The 22,876-nt window shown below is 46.3% G+C and overlaps 1 protein-coding gene and 1 long non-coding RNA gene across 2 annotated transcripts in view; both read right to left on the minus strand.

The window, feature by feature from the left end:
• The window catches only part of Delta (neurogenic locus protein delta), a 34,395-nt gene extending 31,333 nt beyond the window's left edge, over positions 1-3,062 (minus strand). Inside the window, exon 1 of the mRNA XM_034319072.2 lies at positions 1,063-3,062. Within this exon, the coding sequence (XP_034174963.1) occupies positions 1,063-1,122 (60 nt within the window). The 5' untranslated portion in view covers positions 1,123-3,062. The remainder of the gene's footprint in view (positions 1-1,062) is intronic.
• Positions 3,063-10,036: 6,974 nt separating this feature from the next.
• Positions 10,037-18,924, minus strand: LOC117602024 (uncharacterized). Its single transcript, XR_013063276.1, has 15 exons — positions 18,817-18,924; positions 17,522-18,723; positions 17,118-17,440; positions 16,990-17,028; positions 16,611-16,925; positions 16,325-16,513; positions 15,468-16,174; positions 15,152-15,323; positions 14,898-15,079; positions 14,074-14,831; positions 13,522-13,863; positions 12,771-12,942; positions 12,359-12,617; positions 12,039-12,227; positions 10,037-11,471 (listed from the first exon to the last, which is right to left on the minus strand). It is a non-coding gene; the product is annotated as an uncharacterized LOC117602024 (long non-coding RNA).
• Between the last annotated feature and the right edge of the window lie 3,952 nt (positions 18,925-22,876).

Here is a 22,876-nt window from a genome sequence, read left to right on the forward strand (position 1 = left end):
TTACGCAAGTACTTAATTAGAATGAAAGAGAGGATAGGGTGAAATATATACAGAGGAGTTTCTCTATTCTGAAACTGAACCGATCGATCGCGTGTCATCGTTTTTACCATAAATACCAACAGAGCTTACGCGACCTACCGACCGACCAGTTTGACAGACGGGAACGCGCTGGATTCTGAACCAAAACATCCCGCCATTCATCGAACAGCGACGAAGGTCGATTACGATGTGTGTATCTAAGTTTGACAACACATTTCCCTCTATACAGCCCGTTGACAAAATTGTTCTTTCATCTATACATTTATCCAGCTGAATACTACACGCTACGTGTTTCCATCAAAATAAGTCAAGAAAGAAATATGACGGTTATTAATTTGTAGGTTATAGTCGCCGGGTTAATTGTGACATGTTCGATATATTAGTACAGTGGTCATTTTATTCCATTAAATATACGATAGGATTCATAGAAATATTCAGAAAGAAAGATATTTAAAAAAAGAAGCGACGATTATCGCCATTACGTATCGCTTCCCATGAAATCGATCGATATCGAACGCGAGAGTCGATCTCGCGTATCGGCCAATAGGAGAAAGATGAAAAAAAGATGGAGGAACGCGTAAATCAACACCTATGCCGATTATTTTTCTTCAGCTTGAAACTCAAAGGAAATTTTATAACTCTCTGTGCGAATTCCTATGAAACAGACTAATTTTGCAGTGAAGAAAGAAACAATACTACCGACAAACGCGCGAGATCTTTCAGGCGCCTCGTAAATGATTTCGACGTCTGACGTTTAAAAAGACGTTTTGCAACGGCGGTACACGCGGTCCGGACCAGACACTACTAAAAATAAACAGAAATAGTTCCACGAAACGAACCGACGTCTTTCCAAACGTAAAGAGTCAATTTTTCCTGATTTCATATTTATAGATGAAAGCTGTAGTTTTTTTTTTAAACTTCACCTATTATTTTAAACCTTTCGCTCGCTATCTTATTACAATAAATGTAATATTAATGCTAGGTGAGATTTTAACCCATAGACAGTGAATTAATTGAACTTACCGCTCGGGGTGCTGGTAGAAGCACGACGGCGACCGTCCACACGAGCATCGTGGTCCACATGTTTGGTGGTTGTTTCGTTCGATGTTTACACGCCGCCAGTATTCTCTTCGGCGGATGTGTGTGGACCGTGGTGCTCTGGTGTGCTCGTCGGCGTTACCTCCTCGCCGTGATTTTGCGAGGCTGCATAGCCACCGATTACTACTTACGAGGTACGAGTCACGCACCCCGTTTTCTCTATCTTTCCTCTCCCGTTTCGACAACACCACGCCGCGTAACGCAACGGTGCTGTTTGATCCCGTCGACAACTTTGTCTTTCTTAATTCTTCTCGTTTCACGCCAAGGTACGAAGGAACCGCGAGAAAAAAAGAAACAAGAACGAAGCTAACTCTCGTAGTCGAACGAGCCTCGCGGGTCACTTCTCTTGGTCTGTCGCACTATATACACTCAAGCAAGAAAAAAAAAAAAAAACGAAACGAATGCTGGTACATACATGTATCATGTATATCCGAACGGAGGGAAAAAAGGTATTCACGATTGCCGCGAGAAATATACAGATGAAAATCACGCGCGATCACTGAAACACTGTGTGACACACTTTATTCCATTATCCGTGGGACGCTGAGAGTCGTAGAACAGCTTCTCGTCCAGGGATCGGCGACGGGATAATGTTGTGTTGTGCGTAGGATCTATAAAAAATACACACAGGTTTGCGATCCTTCGTATGACGTCTCTTATTTTTTTCTCCTACTGAATCGTAATCTCTTCGCTCTCTGTGCGTACAGTATACGGTGTATGTACTCTACTGTGTCGATGATGATTTTCGGTCCGCTCTTCAATCGAATGCGTTACGGATCTTCTCACTTTACGCTCGTGTTGAGCGTTCGTTCGCGGCGCACGAGTCACTACGTCGACGAGGAGCACGACGATTCGTCACGAGCATAATTTTCCACGAAACAAAAATATCACGTATACAACACTCTCCTCCTCGCCAACCGTCGCAACAACGACGAGTCGCGCACTGACTGGCTGTCGACGAACCGTGAAGAATATTCCCTCGGCGACCGGCTACGGCAGAAGCGGAGAAAATGGCGGGGGTAAACGAGCGAAAGAGTAGGAGGAAGAAGAGAAGGGTAGTAGGGAGTAGAAGCGAAGGTGGAGGTGGAGCGAGGATACCCTTCGCCGTGTGCGACGAGTCAAATAGACGAACGAGAGAGTCAATGTGCTTCTTGCTTCGCGAGAGGGGAACTTTTCGTAGGACCAAAAAACGGGGAAGGGAAAAGGAGGAGAAGTTGTACGCTAGAAGAGAACCGGCACGAAAGGCACTACTCCGCAGCCGTGGTACTACTGGATCCAGAGATGCGCCCCTTTAGCCCGCGTACCGGTGCCAGCCGTTTTTTCCTTGTGAAAGTACTCGTCGAACGATCGTGTGCGTACGATAGCTACGTTTGTGTATACGGGAACACAGTTTTCCTCTCGCTCCGAACTCCTGTCGATGCACTCCTTTATCCTTCTCCGGCGTGTACGAAAAAGCTGTGTGTATAATTTCGCTGAACGTTTCCGCGCCACTAACAGTCCACACTGGCGCCACACTGCGGTAACTCCAGGAACCACTGTAACGTCGGAGTCTTCACGAAACACTACCAGCTCGATCGACAGATGGCGAGTCCGATCTCGGTTGGTTTCGCGTGCACGAATGACGCTTTTTTAAGTTTTCTGTCTCTGTTTGATGCTATTACTTCGACTGGATAAGAACTTATGTTCGTCTTTCTCTTCGACTAAACCGTCCTATCGTTCTCATACACGCGTGCGCTTGAACCTGTGGAACGAAGCGATATGCACCGGCGCGTCTACACTACGGAGTGCAACCCTCGACTGGAGGTAGTAAGCCGGGAGCACCCCTACTTATAATTGTGGTCCCGCCGGGCCCCCGACGGGAGGGGTTGCCCAATAAGAGGGGTGGTGGGTAGCGGCTGCGCCGGTGGCACGGTGCGTGGAGCTCTAGAGGGGCACGGGGAGTTTTCGGCGAGGGGTCTCGAGGGGAAGGGGATGGTAAAGAGGCAGCTGCAAGCCGGCTGCACGCGCCCACCCCCACCACCGTAGCCCTTGTACGACACCCCAGCCACTCGTGCGGACTTCTTGCATGCTTGCTTGCTTGCTGGCTTGCTTCCTTGCCTGCTTGTCTGTCGTAGACTCCTCGGGGCGCCTGTCTTCTCTTTCCCCTCCTGGTCCTCAGCCTTCTGCTTTTCTGCTTCCTCCCCTCGTCGCCCGTTGCACCGGTTACACTCTCCTGCTTGTCTCTTGTCTCTGTTCCACGGGCCACGATAACTCCGTGTACCCCATCCGACGGCACGCGCCGCGTGCCACCTCCTCGTGACGTCATACCTTTCTTTTTAAGCGTATTACACTTCTTACGTGCCGCGATACGCCGTGACCGAACGAACGGGTTACCGGCAGCCCGGCCTGGTTGGGCTCGAGTCGCGATACGCGCGTGATCCATCTACATCCACCGGCCCACTACTCGTTAATTTGATTATGGCAAGGGGTTGGTCCCCTCGTTGCCTCGAAGGAAATCGTTTTATAAGATGCAATTTTTTTTTCCCGCGCTCCATAAGTACTCGATTCCTCCGCGAACTTTCGAGTTAGGGTTCACAGTTGGCAGACGTTTTCCTCTCTCTCTCATTTTCTCGCGTCACCCTTCCTGATTCTTTTGAACTAGTTCGTAATACGCAAAAGTCTCCTGGGTCAGTCTGACGTCACTCGCTGCAAAAGCTGATGGGGTGCGGCGAACCTCTCCCTTGGTAGCCGGCCTACCCCTCTGCACAAAACGCGTAAGTATACGCAGCGGTGCACGGGGTGACAGATTATTACGGTGCACATACTGCTCCTCGCAAGCCTTTGTATTCGGAACATAATGCTCTGGACCTGTCTCGGGCACGAATCGACGTTCCCCCCTATTGTTGCCCGGCGCGAATCGCATTTTTCGCTCTCTCCTCCCCTCTGTTTAGTTTTCGCAGCCTGTCCGGCTCCCGCAAAGTGCCGAGGGCAGTGGTGAAATCGTAAATCTAACGACATAAACGTTGGTCTTCGAATTAGTTCACCAATTCACCAGCTTGACGATCTTAAACATTGTTTCACAAAATAGGAAATCATTGCCGGCAAGGAGTGATAAGGTGTCACGGGACAGAAAGAAGCCTTTGTTGTTTTCGTGGCGTGCACCAACGAGGACGGGGGGACGAGCGTGGTGCCCGTAGGTGTATGGTATACTTCCGGTCACGAGGTGGTTCAACAGGTCAGACCAACGGGGGAGCCAGATGGAACCACTTCCGGCCTTTCTACCACCACGCCACCAGTAGTCCTTCCTTTCCATCCTTTTCTCCGTAACTCTTCGCACACCGCCTCTTCGTTCCGGCACCACACTTTTCGATGACACTTGTACGGACGGGGATTGTATTCCTCTGTTCCGTAGAAACAGATTATGATACGAAGATAATCGGCATTTCTGTCAATTATTATTTAGACAGAAGAGCAAAGTCGATATCACCGGACAATGTGCTTTCACCCTGTCCGGTTATGTATTTCCGCTGAATAAGATACGAGCGTGAATTAGTACTATAGATTACCGGCACGCGACCACCGAAAGCATCGAGAAGATAAGGATTATTTAGGATAACGCGACACCAGACCCGCATTTCTCTGGTACGTCTGATAACCACGAAACGAAACTCTGGTCCCGGCACCCCTCCGGGCTTAGATGAGACACGCCGGGGCCAACGATCGCCTGCAGAGACGCTCGTGCGACGCTAATTAACATAATCATTGTATCTACGATCATTGCACGGCCGTTCGAGATCGGCCAATTTTGCGCTTCACCTGCATAAGCGGCTCCGCTGTCGCGTGGTCCGTCAGCAGCGATGAAATTCGAAGCCGGCATTCAAACGCATGATTAATCGAATCAGCGACAGCACGTCGGCCATATTGTACCCTTATTTCGCTCATAAATGGCTCGCTCGTGTGGACGACTAAACGCAGGGAACTACGTGTCTTGACCAAGAACCCATCCTCTATCCACGAGATCAAGAGAATTAGAACTCCTTCGTTACCCCTTACGCGAGGCAGATGCCGCAATCGAACAGAAATTAAGCCTTCCGAAGGAATCGAATAAACAGGCAGATGGACGAGACATTGAAACGAAAAAAAAAGGGGGCAATGAAGGATGGTAAGCGGGAAGAAATTAAGGAAATCACCGGTTATTTGCCGGCGCATCCATCGTTCGATCGATCCGTCCAGGACTAACGAACCGATAAAGCGTTAGGACTTAGTAAATGGCGGTTCTTGGTCGGAATGAGCGTAAACCAGCAATCATAGCGCGCAAGAAGACGTAGGTATACACGCGGTCGTCGTGCACACGTGTGCCCATTACTAGACCGCGTACTCTGTACTACCTTAAGCCGTCAGCAGTTCATTGAGTCCGGCCTAAGTACGCATACCAGTGCAACGAGCGCATGTGCCGATGCGTTACGACCCAACACGCTCGCGTGTACCTACATGAACGGTCTTTCTATATGGCAGCACGTATGAATGAAAGAGCGGCCAACGAAGAAAGGAACGAAGGGAGTCGCGTGATGGATTCACGTGTACCGCGGCTATCGACCAAACCACCACGCACGAACGCATTCTGAATTTCATACGCAAACCTGTTAACAGAGTTTTGCAATTTCCAATGAAAATTAGTGATATCTTATCGAACAGAGTTTTCTCTTCGAATAACATCCTAAGCAGTCAGGGTGTCGCCAAAAGTGAAACGTCCGACCGCTCTTTGTTCGGCTATAACATTGTTTTCTTGGAAGAAAATCGAGAATGATTGAACGATACAATAAGAGAAAGTTCGTGACACGAAATACGCGCTCGTATTTAAGCGGGTTGAACTCGTTTATATGGGTACACGGTTGGATCAGGGTGATTCATGTAATGACTGGTAATCCTTCGTAGAATCCCCTTTAATGCTTGTGTGACGTTTCCAGCCGATTGACGGAGATTTATCGAGGGTCGATTGGTACCTTAAAAAGGGGCCTGTCCAGGAGCGATCTCCCGTTTCTCGGCCAACACGCTCCAAAAAGCCCCGCCACGCTAGTTTAGTCACGATGTACGAATTAAAGTGTTCTTACAGCTGTCAGTGAACCGTGAATCTTTATACGACAGGCTTCAATAATTTTTTTTTTTGACTTCTTTATCCTACTCCTTTCTTATCCGACAATATTGCCCGCTCGATGGTATCGCACAAAACGGGCATAAATTGTCCAATCGACCAACTGGGGCCAGAAATAGCAGATAATGATGACATCTAGGGATATAAAAATTAAATGCGGGTCCGGATCGGGTGTTTCGCATTCATTTCGAGCACAATGTCCCAGTTTACGAGCGGCGTGGCGTCGTAATATCCAAGACACCCTAGCAGGGTATACGCGGGGACCGAGCGGGCCAGAATGGGCCTGTTTCTTCGTGGCGGCAGGTAAAGTGGGGGATACGGCACGCGTGCCACGCGCCCGAACTCAGCCGACCGTCCACGGAGACTCACGAACGGGCCCCGATACAAATGATAATAATCTCTCCGGAGTGACCCTGCCGGGCATATTCCCCACCACGCCCCGGGCCCAACATGATACGTATCGGGTGTTGCAGCTGCTGTTTCTCCCGTCGCGGGCAACCGGGCCTCTTCTTTCTTTCCTTCTTCCTTCCGCTCCTTTCCTTCCTTCCTTCCTTCCTCTCGTGCCTCTTCCTGCTTACTTACGCGGCCTGATTTCTCGTTCAGGGCCGAGCAACTTCCTAAACAAATAACTTGTGCGCCGAATACGGGCCCTTGTCTCGGTTCCGAGTTTCGGCAGCATCCTACCGAGAGGTAGTCCGTCGTACCTGGTGACAATTGACGAATTAATATTTGTCTATCGATAAGATTGTAAAGTGTCTATAATCTAGGACCCATACTTTGGGTCTGTCGAATAAATAGACTGTGTTTTAATTAGCTCAGTTGTTTTGCCACTGTTACTGTGATGTTCTCAAAACTTTTATAGCGACCCCAGAGTATAGGGCTCGAGCGTGACCAATTACCTCGTCGATCCCAAAGGTCCCAATATCTCCGGTGCATCCCATTTGTAATCAGTAGCGTGACGAACCTTCGTAACCGCAGCCTGCCAAAACAAATGGTGGTCGCGCTCGTTGTCCTCCGTTAACAAAGACCGTTTCCAAGGATCGTCTCCCCCGCGTACCAGTTTCCATTCCGCCATTGAAAAGCCTGGAAAAGGAAGAAAAAGCGACAATGGCGTGGCACTCGAGGCGGAGAATAAGGAAAGGGGCACGTCCTAGGAAAAGCATCGATTTGCATCTGACTGCGCGTTACCTGCGGCACAACAGGGAAGAAGAGAGAGAGAGAGAAGCACGGCAACGAAGAAGAAGCGGCATCTGTTCTCCGCTTTTCTTTCGTCGGGATGAGGCAACAACTGGGCTGCGAGAGAAAGATAGGCTGCTTCTTCTGCTTCAAACGAAACGTATCTGACGATGAACGACAAAAGGGCGAAGAAACAGGAGAGATGGAGCATCGGTGCTCGACCTTCGTGGATCCTTTTCTTTTTTTCTTCTCTTCGTCAGCAGCTGGTTACCCCAGAAGATCATTGGAAATTAATAGGCCTCTATAGAGTGACCGCACAGAAGGGAGGCGATCCTTCGTAACGGGTTGAAAAGATGCCTCGGAGATGCCATACCGTTCCTTCTTCGCCGACTCTGCAGAATGTGCATGCCTACGAAAAAAAAAAAAAAAAAACAAATGTGCCCCAAAGAATTTTGCGGTACAGCTGGAGTATCCCCTAATTTTTCAACGTATCAAATTATTTCGCTCGTTTTTTCTCCATTTTTCCCTTTGTTCAAGCTGTAAGGTATACCTGGCTCGAACACCGTTCTCTGGAAAGAAGAAACGAACATTCTTAAGTCGACTGCCCGAAAGAAGTTCAACGATCGTCCGCGATATTTTTCCCAAACTGTATTCGTTCGAAGCGCATTCCGTAATTCAGTCACATTCCGGTATCGTCGAGAAACACAGGTTTCACCTGAAAACTTTCCGTAGCCAGCGGTGAATTTTTGTCACACGGTGAACAAAAAACCAACAGTGATTTCCATTTACCTACACCGTCGCGTACCACGGGAAGCTAACGGAGAAAAATAGCCATCACGATTCGCTGGAACACGTAGATTTCGGAATGAACGGCCATACGTAGCTCGGTATTATTCGAAGGGTTCATTGTCGGTGTCTCAGACAATGCTTCTTTTATTTTCACGGGAAGACAAGATTTCGTAAGCCACGAGCTAGCCTTTTTAACATTCCTCTCTAAATATTCTGCAAAGTTACTCGAATATGCTAGAATTATCAATTTATTTCTTGAATGTTAGAAAAAAATAAAATACTCTTAATTTTCAAAACTTTCAATTTGATTTAAATACTTCGTTTCACGAATTTCACGAATTTCACGAATCGTAATCTATCGACGCACTTGTGATTGTATCGTAGAAAAAAAAAAAATCACGGATGATAAAGAAAAGTTGCCACGTATCGGAGGTAGGCGTCGATCGGCGTCGGTGATTAAATCGACAAGAGAGTCAGCTATGGTGGCTGGCATTTTTACCATAACAATGCACAGCTTCGTCATAGAAGTCGCGCGAGTATTGTCCCAGCATTTCCCACACGCGGCTTCTACGTGACGCGAATTCATCGCGCTAATGGGAGTGCGTCCCGCGTACGGGCGCAAGCCGCTCGAAGCGCAACCACGTTGTCCCTTCCTTGATTTATCGTCTCCTCGTCGATCCGCCACGGCGACACGCTCACCTGGCTTTATGCTAATTGACAAATTAATTTCCCGGTAAACAAGAGGAATAAATAAATTCTTATTCGAATCCTTACGATAAGATGGTCACCGCCGGAAAGCTGTGGCGTATAAAATAATTTCTCTTCGTTCCAAGGTGAAAGATCAAGAAAAAAATATTTAAGCAATGAAGATAAATAAGGCGTGGAAGCGATCCATCTTCTCGCTTCATTAGATCGCGTTCATCCGTTTAGCGAAATTGACCAACTGACGTGGCTCTACAAAGAGAATTATCTTGTCAGCTGCCCGACTGACCCTTGGTTATCCACCCTCCTTTTCTGTGACCATTCGTCAGCTCGAATTTTAATTAACTCTGCTCGCCGGTTAATTCATTTAGCCTCTCGCCCGGCCCAGACGAAGAAACGATTCTATAGCTGGCTGAAATTTCACGGTTTCGTGCCTCGTTAGGTGATTTATCGGGACTAGGACAATCGAAATTTAATCGAAATTTAATTTACTAAAGCGGAAGAAAGATAGAACAAGAAGAGCAGAGGGATGGTCGTGCGCGGGAAAGAAAATAAGGAAGGAAACGGGAGGACCACTTATTTTAGGCCTCTGTTCGCAGAAGTAAAGTGAAATACACGCTGTTAAGCGTTCTTACCACCACGTGTGAAGGAAGAAGGATGAAAAACACAAGGTGGTTGAGTTGTATCGGTGGCCCTCAATGTAGCGGAAGCCAAGGTGATTGCAGCCTCCTTGTACGGGCCACTTCCGCCCTCTACATCCCTCCTTCTTCCGTGAATATTCCCACACAACGCTGCTGCTCTCGTTTCCTCTTTCAACCTCTTCTTTTATTCCCCGAGCCTGATACAAGAAAGAAATTCTTTTAATAAATATTCAACTTGTTTTCAAATAAGATATATAATAAAATAATTACCATATTAATTAAGGGTTAAGATAACTAATAAGTTATTATAATAATAATCATATTAGGTATCTTTGTTTCCCAGTCGATAGCCAAATGGATGGCAATCGTAACTTTCGCACGGTATCAAGCCCTTCTTGAGGGTGAAATCAAGGTTCCTATCGAAATTTCCTATCTACCCTCCTTCGTTCGTGGGCGTGGAATCAACCACCCATCTGACGATGAATCTCATCTGTGGGTTCTACCTACCAAACGTGTTCCATACCGCAGATTGGACCTTCTGTTTTCTAATTTTACACTTTGCTCGAGCAAATTTTCTTCGACTCAATCTCTTGGAACAAACCACCCTATCCCTGTTACCAGCTTGGTCAACGAACAAGTGTCGCGAAACAGTCGTTGAACAGAGAGAGAGAGGAGACTGAATGGAAGCATAAAAAACGAAAACAGAAGTAAAAAGCTCAGACGAGGCATTCATAACATCCGGCAGAGGAACGTCGAAAAGACTGCCGGCAAAAATTCCTCTCCTCCCGCTCGTACGGCAACGTTACCGAGAAGAAGTACGAAATCCAGTTTTAAAACACAGCGCTGTTTACACCGTGATCGCGGATCCTTTCGAATTCGAATGCGGGACAGGAAGCGGCAGCTTCCCTCGTTCTCAGAGCCCGCTACGTACCCACAGGAACGACCTTCCCCTCCCACTATTATTCGTACATGGGTGGAGAGCCGAAAAAATGGCGCGTAATAAACACAAAAGTGCTTCCTTCCGTTCCGTCTGTAAATCTTGCATCTGGCTCTCGAAGCCGCCGATCGACCGGCCACTCTCATCTCCGATACCCCCCCGTCGATCCTTCGTTTCTTCTTCCTCATCCTCGAACTTCCGTCTCTTTTTCATCCTTCGGGCTGGAACTACCTTCTGGCACGCAAAAATACGCCGGCTGTTTGGGATGCTGGCAGATATTGTTCTTCGGGATTATCTGGTCTGTGCTAGGAATGGCATACTTTTTGGGGTACCGTCTGTCGAGATATCGAAAAATTTCATTCTTGACCAATGGTCATTCTATTCACAATTGTAAAATAATCATAGCCGAGCTCTGTTAATGAATAATTAGAAAATTTATTCCTTAACTCCTAATTAATATTCAGCTTCGAAGACAATACATGCATTCCAGGTAGAAGAGGCCAGTGATTCAAGGGTTGAAATTTCATTCACGATGCCTTCGTGCGTGGTCTCCTCGGTGTTTGTCTCATCTCGTCCGTGTATTTACAATTCACACAGCCCGATATCGCTGTAAGAAAACATATATAGAAGCGACGCGTGAGATTGTGTTAGGGTCTCTCTCTCTACGTGGGACAGGCAAGAATAAAGAGGCACTACGTGCCGGATTAGTTCCTCCCGGATTTAATCTCAGTGTTTGAGCAGGAACTCGAACAATTAATAATGAGACCTTCACCGAATGCCCGTCCTTTCAATTCAAGGGACAGGATGTCGTCGTAGTTCTCCTTGTCCTTGTCGTCGTTGTCGTCGCGACGTCTCGCATCCGCGATTGGGAATCACCGTGGATACTACCTTCCCATGTTTCTTCGGTGGCGTTGAAGAACAGGGGAGATTCAATGTGCCGCTGCTGTTGCTGCTGCTGCTGCAAAAAAAAAAGGAAAAAGGCGTATCTGAATTCCAAATGAGAAATTTATTTCTACAGAGATGCTTTAAGATGGCTCATCCTTGGATTCCAACTGCAAAGAACATAGCATTTGAAAATTGAAATATTTAAAAAAATAGATTGCACGTTAGACTTAAGGGAAAGTTAAGAATTTCTTAGAAATAAAGTTTGCAATTCACGGACGGATGGTGGCTGGTTGAGCGTAGGTTACTTTCAAAGAATCCATCACTAGGTGACACCTCACGTGCACCAGTGATCGCAGCTGAGAATGAACAATGAAATTTCGCGTCGCTATCGACGGCTGGATGGAAGGAAAAGTCGAGCAGACCGTGGCCATCTGAATGGTGGATAGTAGAGTGGTCGTATATCGAGAAGAAGTAGGCAGGTCCCACGGGCAAGGAAGGGCCGAGGCACAGGGCAGCCGCAGCAGCAACAGGCAAGAAGAAGAAGAAGCTGCAGCCGCTTTTTGGGGCCCTTTCTGCTCTCAGCTGCCGGACCTTCCCACGCTACGCGTATGCACCTACCTACTACCTACCACCTACCCACCTTACTACCTGACTCCCCTTAACTTTGTGTTGGTGATCGTTTAATGCTGGCTGTGTCTGGGTAACGGCTGTACGAACACTCGGAATGGGATCCGAAGAAGTCTCAGCCGGTGTCTTAAGCCAGTGTCATAAAAGGTCCATGTAATTATTCAATTCGGGAATTAATCATTCCTCTCTTTCAATCTCCAATCTGTTAAGTAATAAAAATACAATTATACCGACTACTTAAGCAACTTGTGCGATTTTTGAAGAAAAAGGTCAATTAGTTCCACGCGATGGTAAGATTGAGAAAGGAAATCTGCTGTCGCAAAAAGAACCTGCCTTTCATCCTCGAGTTTCGTTCCACGTGAACGAAGCCACGTTTCTCGAGTTTCTTCTGTTTGCTAATTTAAGGGGAATAGGTCCGATCAAACGGTGTATCCCGAACGAAACAAAGAACTTTCTTGAATCGAGCATCAGGCAACGCATATAAATGTGCACGTGAGCTGAGTTGACCTACTGCTCACCTGCTGCACGTACGTACACCGGCTACCAGCCAGTGGTCCAGCTACTCATCTGTCTCTCTTTGAAAGCTGATGGCCTGCGAAACGATGCAACATTGCGATGTTTTAGCCAGGTGACAAACGAATTGACAAAAATATTTAACATTAGTATTCAAATTCTATAAAGGGGTTTTGTAACTTGAATTTTACTCGGAGCTTCCGCGTACGACTGCACGAAATTAATCAATTACCAAGCAAAACCGCTTTCCTGCCACGCTACATCTATTCGTACATCGTCGCATGCTTCACTTCTCTCCCTTCATGCTCCAATTCGTTCGTACGTTCGTTCCGTGAATAATAGAAGTTACCTGAATTTACTAGTCTACTGATTCCTGCATAACAGCGCGTAAGGAAAGATCCGATCTGAAAAGAAAATCGTAACGTTCGGTCGTTAAAAAGACTTTAATTATTGTCAGCGTTACCGATCGTTAACGACTGTGAATGATTCCTGTTTCGTTATCATTCGATTTCCAAATCGAGGAAAGAAAACGTCGACCAGATGAATTTGCAAGTCAACGGTCTGCGGTCGATTTATCGCAATCTAATTACGATAACCTAGTAGCATTGTTTCTAATTAGAGCCGCTTTCGCGATAGCGATCGTTACACTTTCGCTTGTTTTCAAAATTTCGTTCGACCAACAGCCAATTAGACGTAAGCGACTCGTTTTGCTTCGTTGCGATACGAATATACTTTTGGACTGGGCCGTTCACCGTTTCCAAACCATCAGGTGGATGCAAGGAGGGCTTCCGATAGTAGGGTAAAAAATGGAGACAAAATGTAGAGAAGAAGAAAGGTGTAAGCCGAGTAGAAACATCCCACGGTTTTCGAGGTTCACCAGGGTTGAAAGGAATTACATTATCGCGAAGCGTCTGGGCGTGGGAGCAGCCGAACCCTGCGCGAGGAACCGGCTTAAGATGCAACCCGTTGCACCCGCGACCTACCTTCACCGTTTCCTCTTCCACCTTCCCGGTTGTTAGTTCGAGGACTCCTTTATCTTTTCATCCACCCTCGAGAAAAAAAACACCCCTGCACTCGGTGGAGCCCTTTGAAAACGCTTTGTACGCTGCCGGGCACCTTAGCCTTCTCTCCCTCGAAGGGGAGGCTGGCTCCCTCCATACACCACAGTTACTATATGCTTAATTTACACGAGATGAGTAATTAGCAAGGTAATCGGGATGAATATTGCCTCCTTCTTAGAAAAGGGTAACGCATGCTTCTCTTGGATAAGGGGAAGATAGATACCATTTGCCTTGGCTCTTAGGAACCCAAGATGATGTTAAAACCTGCAAAATATTGAAGAAAATCAAATTAGACGATTTTAATAATAAAATGGATAATATTTGTCATGCCCAAAGTAGCAGCATGAAATGACAATAGCAGGGGGGTGACAGATAGTCGTGACCAAATACGTGAACAGCGAACAATCTGTCCATTTTCTACGAGATATAAGAACGGTTGCATCACCTGCGCAAACTGAACGAATTTATACATACACGCGAACTGTTGTATTACGAAAGTTGTCGCCCGAGTTTCCTTCTGTTCGCGTGCTGCTGCTCCTCTCTCTGAATCTTGCTGATAATACCGTACACAGCTTCGCGAAAGTATAAACAACTTTCCAATGGGTAGCAGAGCAGCAGCTGTGAAAGCAGAAACTTTTTAACTCGTCTCTCGCAGACATAACAGGGGAGCTTTAATGCCAGTTCCATAGAGAATAGTATAGGGTGGATTGTTATTGGCTCGCTTTGAGACTTTCATGGGAGACTTAATACTGTTATTTTTTATTTTATTCATTAACACCTTGAGACTGCATATTTCGTGCAATTAAATGGTTCTTGTAACGATAGACCTTTTTATATTGGAACTAAGAATGGAAGAGATACCGTTGTCTTCACGTGGTACTCGAGTTCCACAAAGTAGCAACCTGTTCTCACAGCCGACAGGTATAACGAAAGGTAATTGCAGCGAGATCAAGGTAATTATACGTCTACAAACTGCCAACGATTATTTTATCGTTGGGCTAATAAGCTGGACTCGATGAACCGTTTCCAATGATTCTGTTGCTGTAATTACGGCTGCGATCTATAATTCGTACGCGGATTAAGCGTCAATTATGTTGATAGAAATTATGTTATAATCCGTATCTTAGCTTGCCATCTCAATTTTACCATAACTGAAATAATCTTGAGCTTTTCCTCTTTCATGTCCATATAATTATAAGGCAGTCGTTTGGATCTTCTTCATCGTTTCCTGTCTAAACAGAGCCATCGTCGAGGCACAAACCGAAATGAATAGCCAGCATAGCATTAAAAACACGTACCATTTTCCTGGAAACTTTCTACCAAAATGACAATACGACAGTCCAGGTCAGCGGGCAGAGTCAACGGACAGGAAGGTGGGATCGATACTTCTGGATGGAGTTCTCAAAACATCGCGTGTCCGTCGATGAATGCGTTCATCAGGTGTTGCCCGATGTGCAAAGTCGCCGACGCTGGAGTTTCTCTGGAAAGAAGGGGAATCTGCATAGTTCGTGGGGCCCGCCGCGAGGGGAAGTAATCACAATGGGGCACGTACCTGTACACGGCCCCTAAGGAAGAATGCGGGGTGCCACACCCTCTTCCTCCCTGCTCTGTCACCTTCTTCCCTTTTCGCGACACAACGGCTCGTCCCCCATTAGCGACTCTCGCCGTTGAAGAAAACTTTGAAAATTCGAACGAACCTAACCGGTAGATGCTGCCCATTGTACCTGTATGCATAGAAAAAGAAGGACCAGTTTTCTAGTTCCATCCCTGCTGAGATTTGGTTAACGATTTTGCGAAGGTAAAGTCAAGTCTCCCGACCATTTTTCTACCAACGCCATTACACCCTATCGATGTAGCCTATACTTAACCATTAACACCCAGCTCTGATTATCCCCTCCTTCGCCATTACTTCCGTGTGAATCAATGCTCTTCCCTCCACGCGTTTACCACAGCATCCATCAACAGTTGCTGCATCAACACGCAGCACCCTGTCCAGTTCGAAGCAAGAAATCACCTCGTGCCGAGCCACGATGGCTGACAATTAGTCTCGTGTTTGGCAGAAGGTGGTTGCCAGAAGTCTTCGAGGATGTCTAACGAGGACGTTCCTATAGTCGAGCATGCCTGTTGGACGGAGAGGCGACTAGGGGTGGCGCAGAGACGCAGATGGTGGAAATCTCAGGGAATAAAGGAGGGAGCAGAACAGAGAGGGAGGGGTACGAGGAAGGTTTTTTTCGAAGACGACGATGGGGAGACACGGAAGGTGGGTTAGCACCTGGTGGTCGTCGGGGCCGGTGGTAGCGATGGTGCCTTCCAGTGGTGGTGGTGATGCACGATGCAACAGATGCTCCCAGAGAGGAGAGAAAGAACCTCTGTTTCTCTGCATGTGCCATCTTTGAAGGATGCTTCTTCTTCCAACGACTCTGTACGCGTATGTGGAGCACGTACAGGTTTTCGTCCCTTTATTCCTGCGTCCCGGAAATAATCTCTGGAGATTATCGGCGAACGGGGAACGCGACTCGTGGGGTGCAGCTTCGGGGGTCGTAGTTGGGTTTTGCACGATTCCTTTCACGGCAGGCTGATAGACACCGAAATGAAATGCAAGTGAACAGAGGGATACAATGTCGAGACAAAAAAAAAAGAATCTTTGTTTGATTTTTACGAAACCTTCACCTGCGATGTACACAAAAAACGATTTGCGGTCGAAGGCAAATCGAGGAAGACGAACCTTTTCCACAGGTACGGTGAAAACTGATGCCCGTGGAAAATCCTGGATCAGCTTTGATGTTGCGTACGCTGAAAGCGATGGAAAGCGGATTCTGCAAACAGATTCTGCAAACACTCTGCACGGACGTATTTCCATCTTTTATTTTCCAACCGGAAAAGCTTGCAGGTGCGAGCACAGCTTTCTTCCATTCTAAAATTAGAAATTATCTATTCTTAAAGAAAAGTTATAAAAGTTTTCTAATAAAAGCCTCGCCCCGAACGTTCCACGATTTCAATCCATTGATTACCCGATTCCGAGGCATCGATCGATTCACGGATTCCTTGGAAACGTTCCCGTGCAGCAACGAACGATGAAAGCAGGAAAACGAAAGTGGAAAGGTCGTAAACTATGCCGGAACCTGGCGTCTTCCTAGAGAAAGGGTTGCCAGGATCTTCCTCTTCCCCCTTTTTACTGCACGCCGTCTGGCACCGAGAATAAGTCTCCGGTGCTTAATAAAGGCTCGCGTAGGGTTGTTCAACCCTCTGCCGTTGGCATGACACGGGATTTTCAAAGTTTCTTCGCCCTATTCCTCTTTTTTCCCTCTTTCCTGGTTCCGACGTTCCTTTGGAGAAGAACACCGGTCGAGAAAGGGGTGAAAAAAGCACAGACTGTTGAGTTATCGTTACTTGGCTTCTTTGTGGATCTACGTCGTTTGGATTAACTTCCTGTCACATTTCACGGTTGGAAAATTGAGATCAATATGCAGACGGTATTGAAACTATCATGTCTAATGGTGAATTTTTTAATCCAATACCTTAGTTTATTATTTTGAATTGGTGTAGGTATAAGACGTTAACGTACACAGTGTTTTGGTGGCTGTTAATCATCAGGAAGAATTCATCTTTTGTGCCAACACGTTTCATTCTTCTTATAAACACCCCTGACGGTGGATCTTTTGAATTTTAGATCCTCCCCTATGGATCGTCTTCCTTACGCAAACGACCCGCTGAAATCGCAACGGTCGTTCCAACAGAAAGAGGACTGGGTCAAGGGAACTAGAAGAGTCCAGGTATGGGCAGGTGTCGATGACTCGTATGGTCTGACTCCAGGACAACACCAACGATTCGAAGGACAATTCTTAACGAAAAGAATTGCGATTATAATAGTGGACAATGTCAAAATAGAAAAATAAGAGAACTATGATTTTAAGAATTTAACCTTCTTATAGACATTTGCCTAACCACGTTTTGCAATTATAAAATGTTAATTGCGAGTACGGTCATACGTAAATAATGGAGTACAAGGAAATCACAGAGATCCATTATAGTGAGAAACGACGTGGTCGGTGGTTGAAGAAGAACGACCCTCCGGTGTCCCCAAAGTTTATCCTGAACGCAAATCGATTCGTTCCTTCATTTCCATCGACTGTTGGCAACGACCGTTGGAACGATGACGACGAAGAAGAAGAAGATCGGGGGAAGACAAGAGAACCGTACAGCAGCCAGTCAGTGATTCAAAAGATTCTTCGTACACTTGGGGTGTCTCGCAGCTGTTCCTCGCCCTCTACCTCCCCGACTCCGACTACCGTTGCCCCGGAGCGTCTTCTTTCTTATCTGCAAACCGTGCACAACCACCGAATCTCCCAAGTGTTCTGATCATGGCCAACGTACCGATCTAACCACGAGACTCACCCTTTGGTGCCCTCCTTTCAGGTGTTCCATCGACGTCGAGACGCTTTCCGAGATCTTTTTCGACCTGGAAACGCGATAAATTAGTATTATTCGTGACAGAGCCTCTGGAAAGATGGATTAACCCTTTACAAAAACAGAAGGTCCACAGTTGGAGCCTACCTTGTGGTACGCTTATTAGATATACAGGTCGAAAAAATTGATAGACTTACTTTTCATAGAAATTGCAAGGTAAGGGAATAAAGCGAGAAGAAATGGGGCGAGAAGGTGAAGGCTTTCCAGAAGGTCTCGCAAGGGTGAAAACCTCGCGGGCAGGAGTCAGTCGTGTAGCGAAGCGAAAGCCAGTGAAAGAAACGAGTCGACCGGCTGGCAAACCCTTCGACTTGTCTCGATCGAAGCCGGCAATCTGTCGTTTTTACGCCCTCCTCGATACTCTGGGAATCTTTCACGAAATCTTTGCCAAATCCTTTCCTCCACGTTCCTACCATATCTCTCCCCTTTCGCGACGACTCCTTGCGTAATCCTGCGAGGGAAGATCGTAGATACGCCGAATAATTCCCCTGCGATCTTTTATCCAACTTGGAAAAGGTTTAACTCACGAAGTTGGAATTTCGTCGAAATTATATCATTAATATTTATCAGCTACTTGCTCCGTTTATAATTGATAGTTTTCACTGTAATAGATGCGTGAAATGTCTACGACAGAATGTTCACCTGCGATCGAACATCAACCTGCAATTAGGCGGGAAATTGATGTATTATTAAATTGTAATTAGAATGTTCAGACTACGGTCCGCAACTTTGTATCATAAACGAGTACATTACCGTCGGTAGCCTGTCCGACACTTGGAAACATTATTAAGGCGACTGTGACAACACAATTATTGGATGTTTATGGTCAAAATATAAGCTTCGTACGAGTCTCGAATGACAGGTGATTCTGGAGTGACAGGTGTTTCTTTGATCTTTCGGCTGACTTTACGATTATCATCTTTTGATGCAAATGTCTGTGTTTACAAAATGTTTCTCCCGAGAAGATGCACATTCTTCGCCTCCCTGGAAAGGTTTACAGACGCCTGGTCCTCGTTTCCAGCATCCAGAAGTCGTAATTCATCTGGAATAAAAAGGTAATAGCGTGAAGCGAGGAGAATCGAAAGCCTGGATCGATTTGGCGATCTTTTAATCGGTTTAAAACACGAGGAAGCGTGGCTCGGTCGGATTTTCCTCGCTCGAGATACGCTCGTCTCGCCGAATCAATTCGGATTCTTTTTTCTAAACGCGTTCACCAGCTTACCTTCCGTTTTTTCCAGGCCCAGAGGAAGCCGATAGCCCAGGATTACTTCCGTGCCGAGGGGTGAACAGCTGGCTTAGCCTTCGACGAGGGTTTCCTTGCGAAGGAAATGACAGAAAAAAAGGCAGCACTGGGATGCGAGGAATATAAAATGCCAAGAAACGACGCGTGAAATCGGAAATCGCCATTACCGTCATTAATGATAAAAATTGGAAAATAATGGAAGAGAAAACGATCGTTAAACGAGGATTTAATGATATATGCTAAATGCTCGGAACGTCGTTCCCCAAAAATGTTCAACGGGAAGAAATTAATGAAAAAGAAATGAAACGGGCAAGAAGAGGAACGATTCAACCGAAGGAAAGTGAACGATCGTGCCCGAGTTCGATGATCGCCCTTGTTGGACGTCAAGACGTATTCCATCGATAAAAATTCATCCATCGACTCACGTAGGGGCTTTTAATTAATCCGCTTTCTCAAACGGGCCTGTGTTACTGTTTCATTCAAAATATTACTGGTGAACAGCAAGAAAGTAAGTGTACGATGATGGCCACCGACAGTGGTCCTCGGCACGTGGCACCTGCCTGCACCGTTATTGGCCTCGTTAACGCGCCACGTTCCCTTCTAATGAATCGAGAACATTTTCCAAAAGCGACAACCTCTGTACCATCCTGGCCACACAGTTTTTCTCTTCCATCACCATGGGTGGACTCTGGGTCAATCCAACCTCAGGTTATAAATTGATGCCTCGATGGGTCTCACTCCGAGAGATTACTTTCCTTACTCCTTTTGCATATGTAATTGAAAATATTAATAGCAGAAGTTAATGATGGAATTAGAGCTAGATACTAAGTTACATGGGTATGTTAAATAGCCTTAGTATATTGAAGTGGTAAAAAATTCATGGCTGCCGATTTGCGGTAGCTCAATTTCATAAGGGTAATAAAATCTTTCTTGGCAATCAAGGTAGGAAAGGGAGGCCACACTAAAGGAGGAACCTCGATCGGAAATCCGAGTTCCTCCTTGGTTACCTTCACTTTACATCTGGCACGATCGAGCCGCGACCAGGAAGACCCTCTTTTATCCAGCTGTCTCTCTCTCATACGGGTTCTCGATAGAGAGAAAAAAAAAATTACACGAGATTTATTGCACGAATCGTTCTATACCATTGTCCTTCCTCCACTTTCTTTCATCGCTCTGATTACCATTTTAATTAATAATAAAATTATTCGTAATTAAGATAAATAACGAATCGTATGTGTAGTGTAAGAATAAAAAAAAGACACCTTTTTTATAGATCATCCACTTGAGACTTTCGAATCCGAGATGACCCAGCTTCCCTACGAGTTTTCAGCTCGGATCATTGTGCCAGCTTACAATGGAGCCAGGTCGTGCATGACGAGCTTAAGATCGCGACGGATTTCCTTCTTGCAGATACAAAGGATCATCGAAGAGGAAGAGAAAAAGCAGGGATGTGGTGCGAGCACGTGCCATCTGCGAAGATCGAAAGTTTCGCCTGAAAAGAGGAGGGTGGAGGTAGGAGAGATGACTGCTGGCACGAGACCCGGTGAATGTTATAAAGGAAAAACTGCATCTGCGAAGGAGGAGAAGAAGAAAAGGAAATCGATGAAATAGAGAAATAGTCTGCACGGTGTTCAAGAAACATCACAATAAGGTATTACGATGTTGAAGAGCAGCGCCGGAGAGAATTTCAAGAACGAAGGAAATATTCAACATCTGTCGAATACGGGACACCGTCTCTGTGAATAGATTTTCATCTTCTAAGAAGAAATAAATTATTCATCGAGTATCGGTTACCGATTCGTCCCAAATGCACAGAAGTGTTCAAGGATGTCTCGATCCAAGATCAGCAGTGTTCCATCAGCTATTTTAGTCCCCGCTCGTGCAACATCTGTGAAAACGTGAAGCTGAAAAGTATCCGGTGAAGATGAGACGCGGTGATCAGGGAAAAATGAGAGGAAAAAGTAGAGGAAGAGAGGGTTCGACGGTGAGGTAGGTGGTTGCTCGAGAAAGGCACGGACGAAGAAACTCGGGCTGACTGCCTGTTAGAAGATGGCCTGTTGCCTGCGAGTCGGTGGTTCTCTTGTACTCCTGGGAAGTAACGGCAGATGTTCGGACTCGGTTGGCGCGTGCCCGCTGCCACTTGGCTGCGAAGAAGACGCTACCATCTGCCCCTTCTTCGCCTTCCCCTTCGATCTCACCCTCTTCCCTTCACCGCCGCGACGCTTACCTTCATTCTGGACGACTGATTTGCTCTTACACGGTCTACGATAATAATAGAAACATTGAACCGGTCTATCGTTTCAATCGCGATTCGTGGAAGGTATATTTACCCGGCGTAGTTGCAGCTTGGCGACCGCAGAAGCGGAAGGTACAGATGTCCTGCGACTGCACGGGGTATCGATAAGAGCTATCTTTTTCCTCCTAGGTATCCTAGATATGAGAGTCTGCAACATACATATAGAGATAGGGGGGTGAGCAACAGCAGTACTCTGTTTGCGTTGGGAACAGAGACTGAAGAGGATGCGCGGAGTGAAGTGGACGAGTAGGTGGGATTAAGTGGGTGCTTTGATGGCGTTGATCGTGAAAAGAGGGTGAGGGAGCGATGACGGCTCGATTCGAACGATAGCGAACGTGATGGGTCAATTTCGATGGTCAAAAGACAGAAATTTGAAAAGTCCATTTGACTATGGACGTCAAATTTTTTTTCTTAGTTAGTTCTACATGCCAGATATTTTGAAGCGTAATGAAAAGACTGAATCGAAGGATGATTCGAGCAGACTCGAAAGGAAAGGTGTTCCTTTACGGATTCGAACCTCCTCGGACGGTAGAAAACCGCAAGCAGGAGATATCGATCGGAGTAATCGAAAACTCGGGCAAATACGACACCAACGGATCATTATCAGCAGGCCATTGTAGTCGGGCACGAGTCCCTCGGATCAAGATCGATCGGATCAGCTTTGTTTCACCGTCTAATTTTACAGTCGCGCTCGTTTATTCGAATTTACACGAAACCACAGTCGAACATCCTTCGTCTCGCGTTCCCTATCAAGTTTTACTGAATGAACGTTATCAATGGCGAAAAACGATAGGCTTGCTATAACGTTAACCAGGAAACTGGAGATCTCCATTAACGTGGTCGTTAACTTTAAGTACACCGCATGTTTTGTAACAGGACCTAACAGGGATGTACGATTCATCAACAGTCTTCATTGTCTGCGATGGAAAATTATGAAATAAACGGTTCGTTCGTTCAACTTTTAAAAGCTACTACTTATCTAAGCACAACGATTAGATTCTTCCTTTACGATTATCCTTTAATCCGAGGAAGACCGAACCACCCTACGTCTACTCCAATTTACATTCGACCATATTCGGCGCGAACGCCATAAGGTCACCGTAAAAAGCGCAGCGAAGAAACCCGGCGCGGCGGGATAATTGCTTTCGAATTCATAGTCGACAGAAGGTGGAGCGAATGCGCGAGTCGAATGCAAAACGTGAGAGCAGGTAAGGATTTCCTCCAACTGGCAGGATAAGCGGACGCGCAGATGGCGCGGATATTTTTTATTTTTC

Source organism: Osmia lignaria, chromosome 13 (assembly GCF_051020975.1).
Source record: "Osmia lignaria lignaria isolate PbOS001 chromosome 13, iyOsmLign1, whole genome shotgun sequence".
NCBI lineage: Eukaryota > Metazoa > Arthropoda > Insecta > Hymenoptera > Megachilidae > Osmia > Osmia lignaria.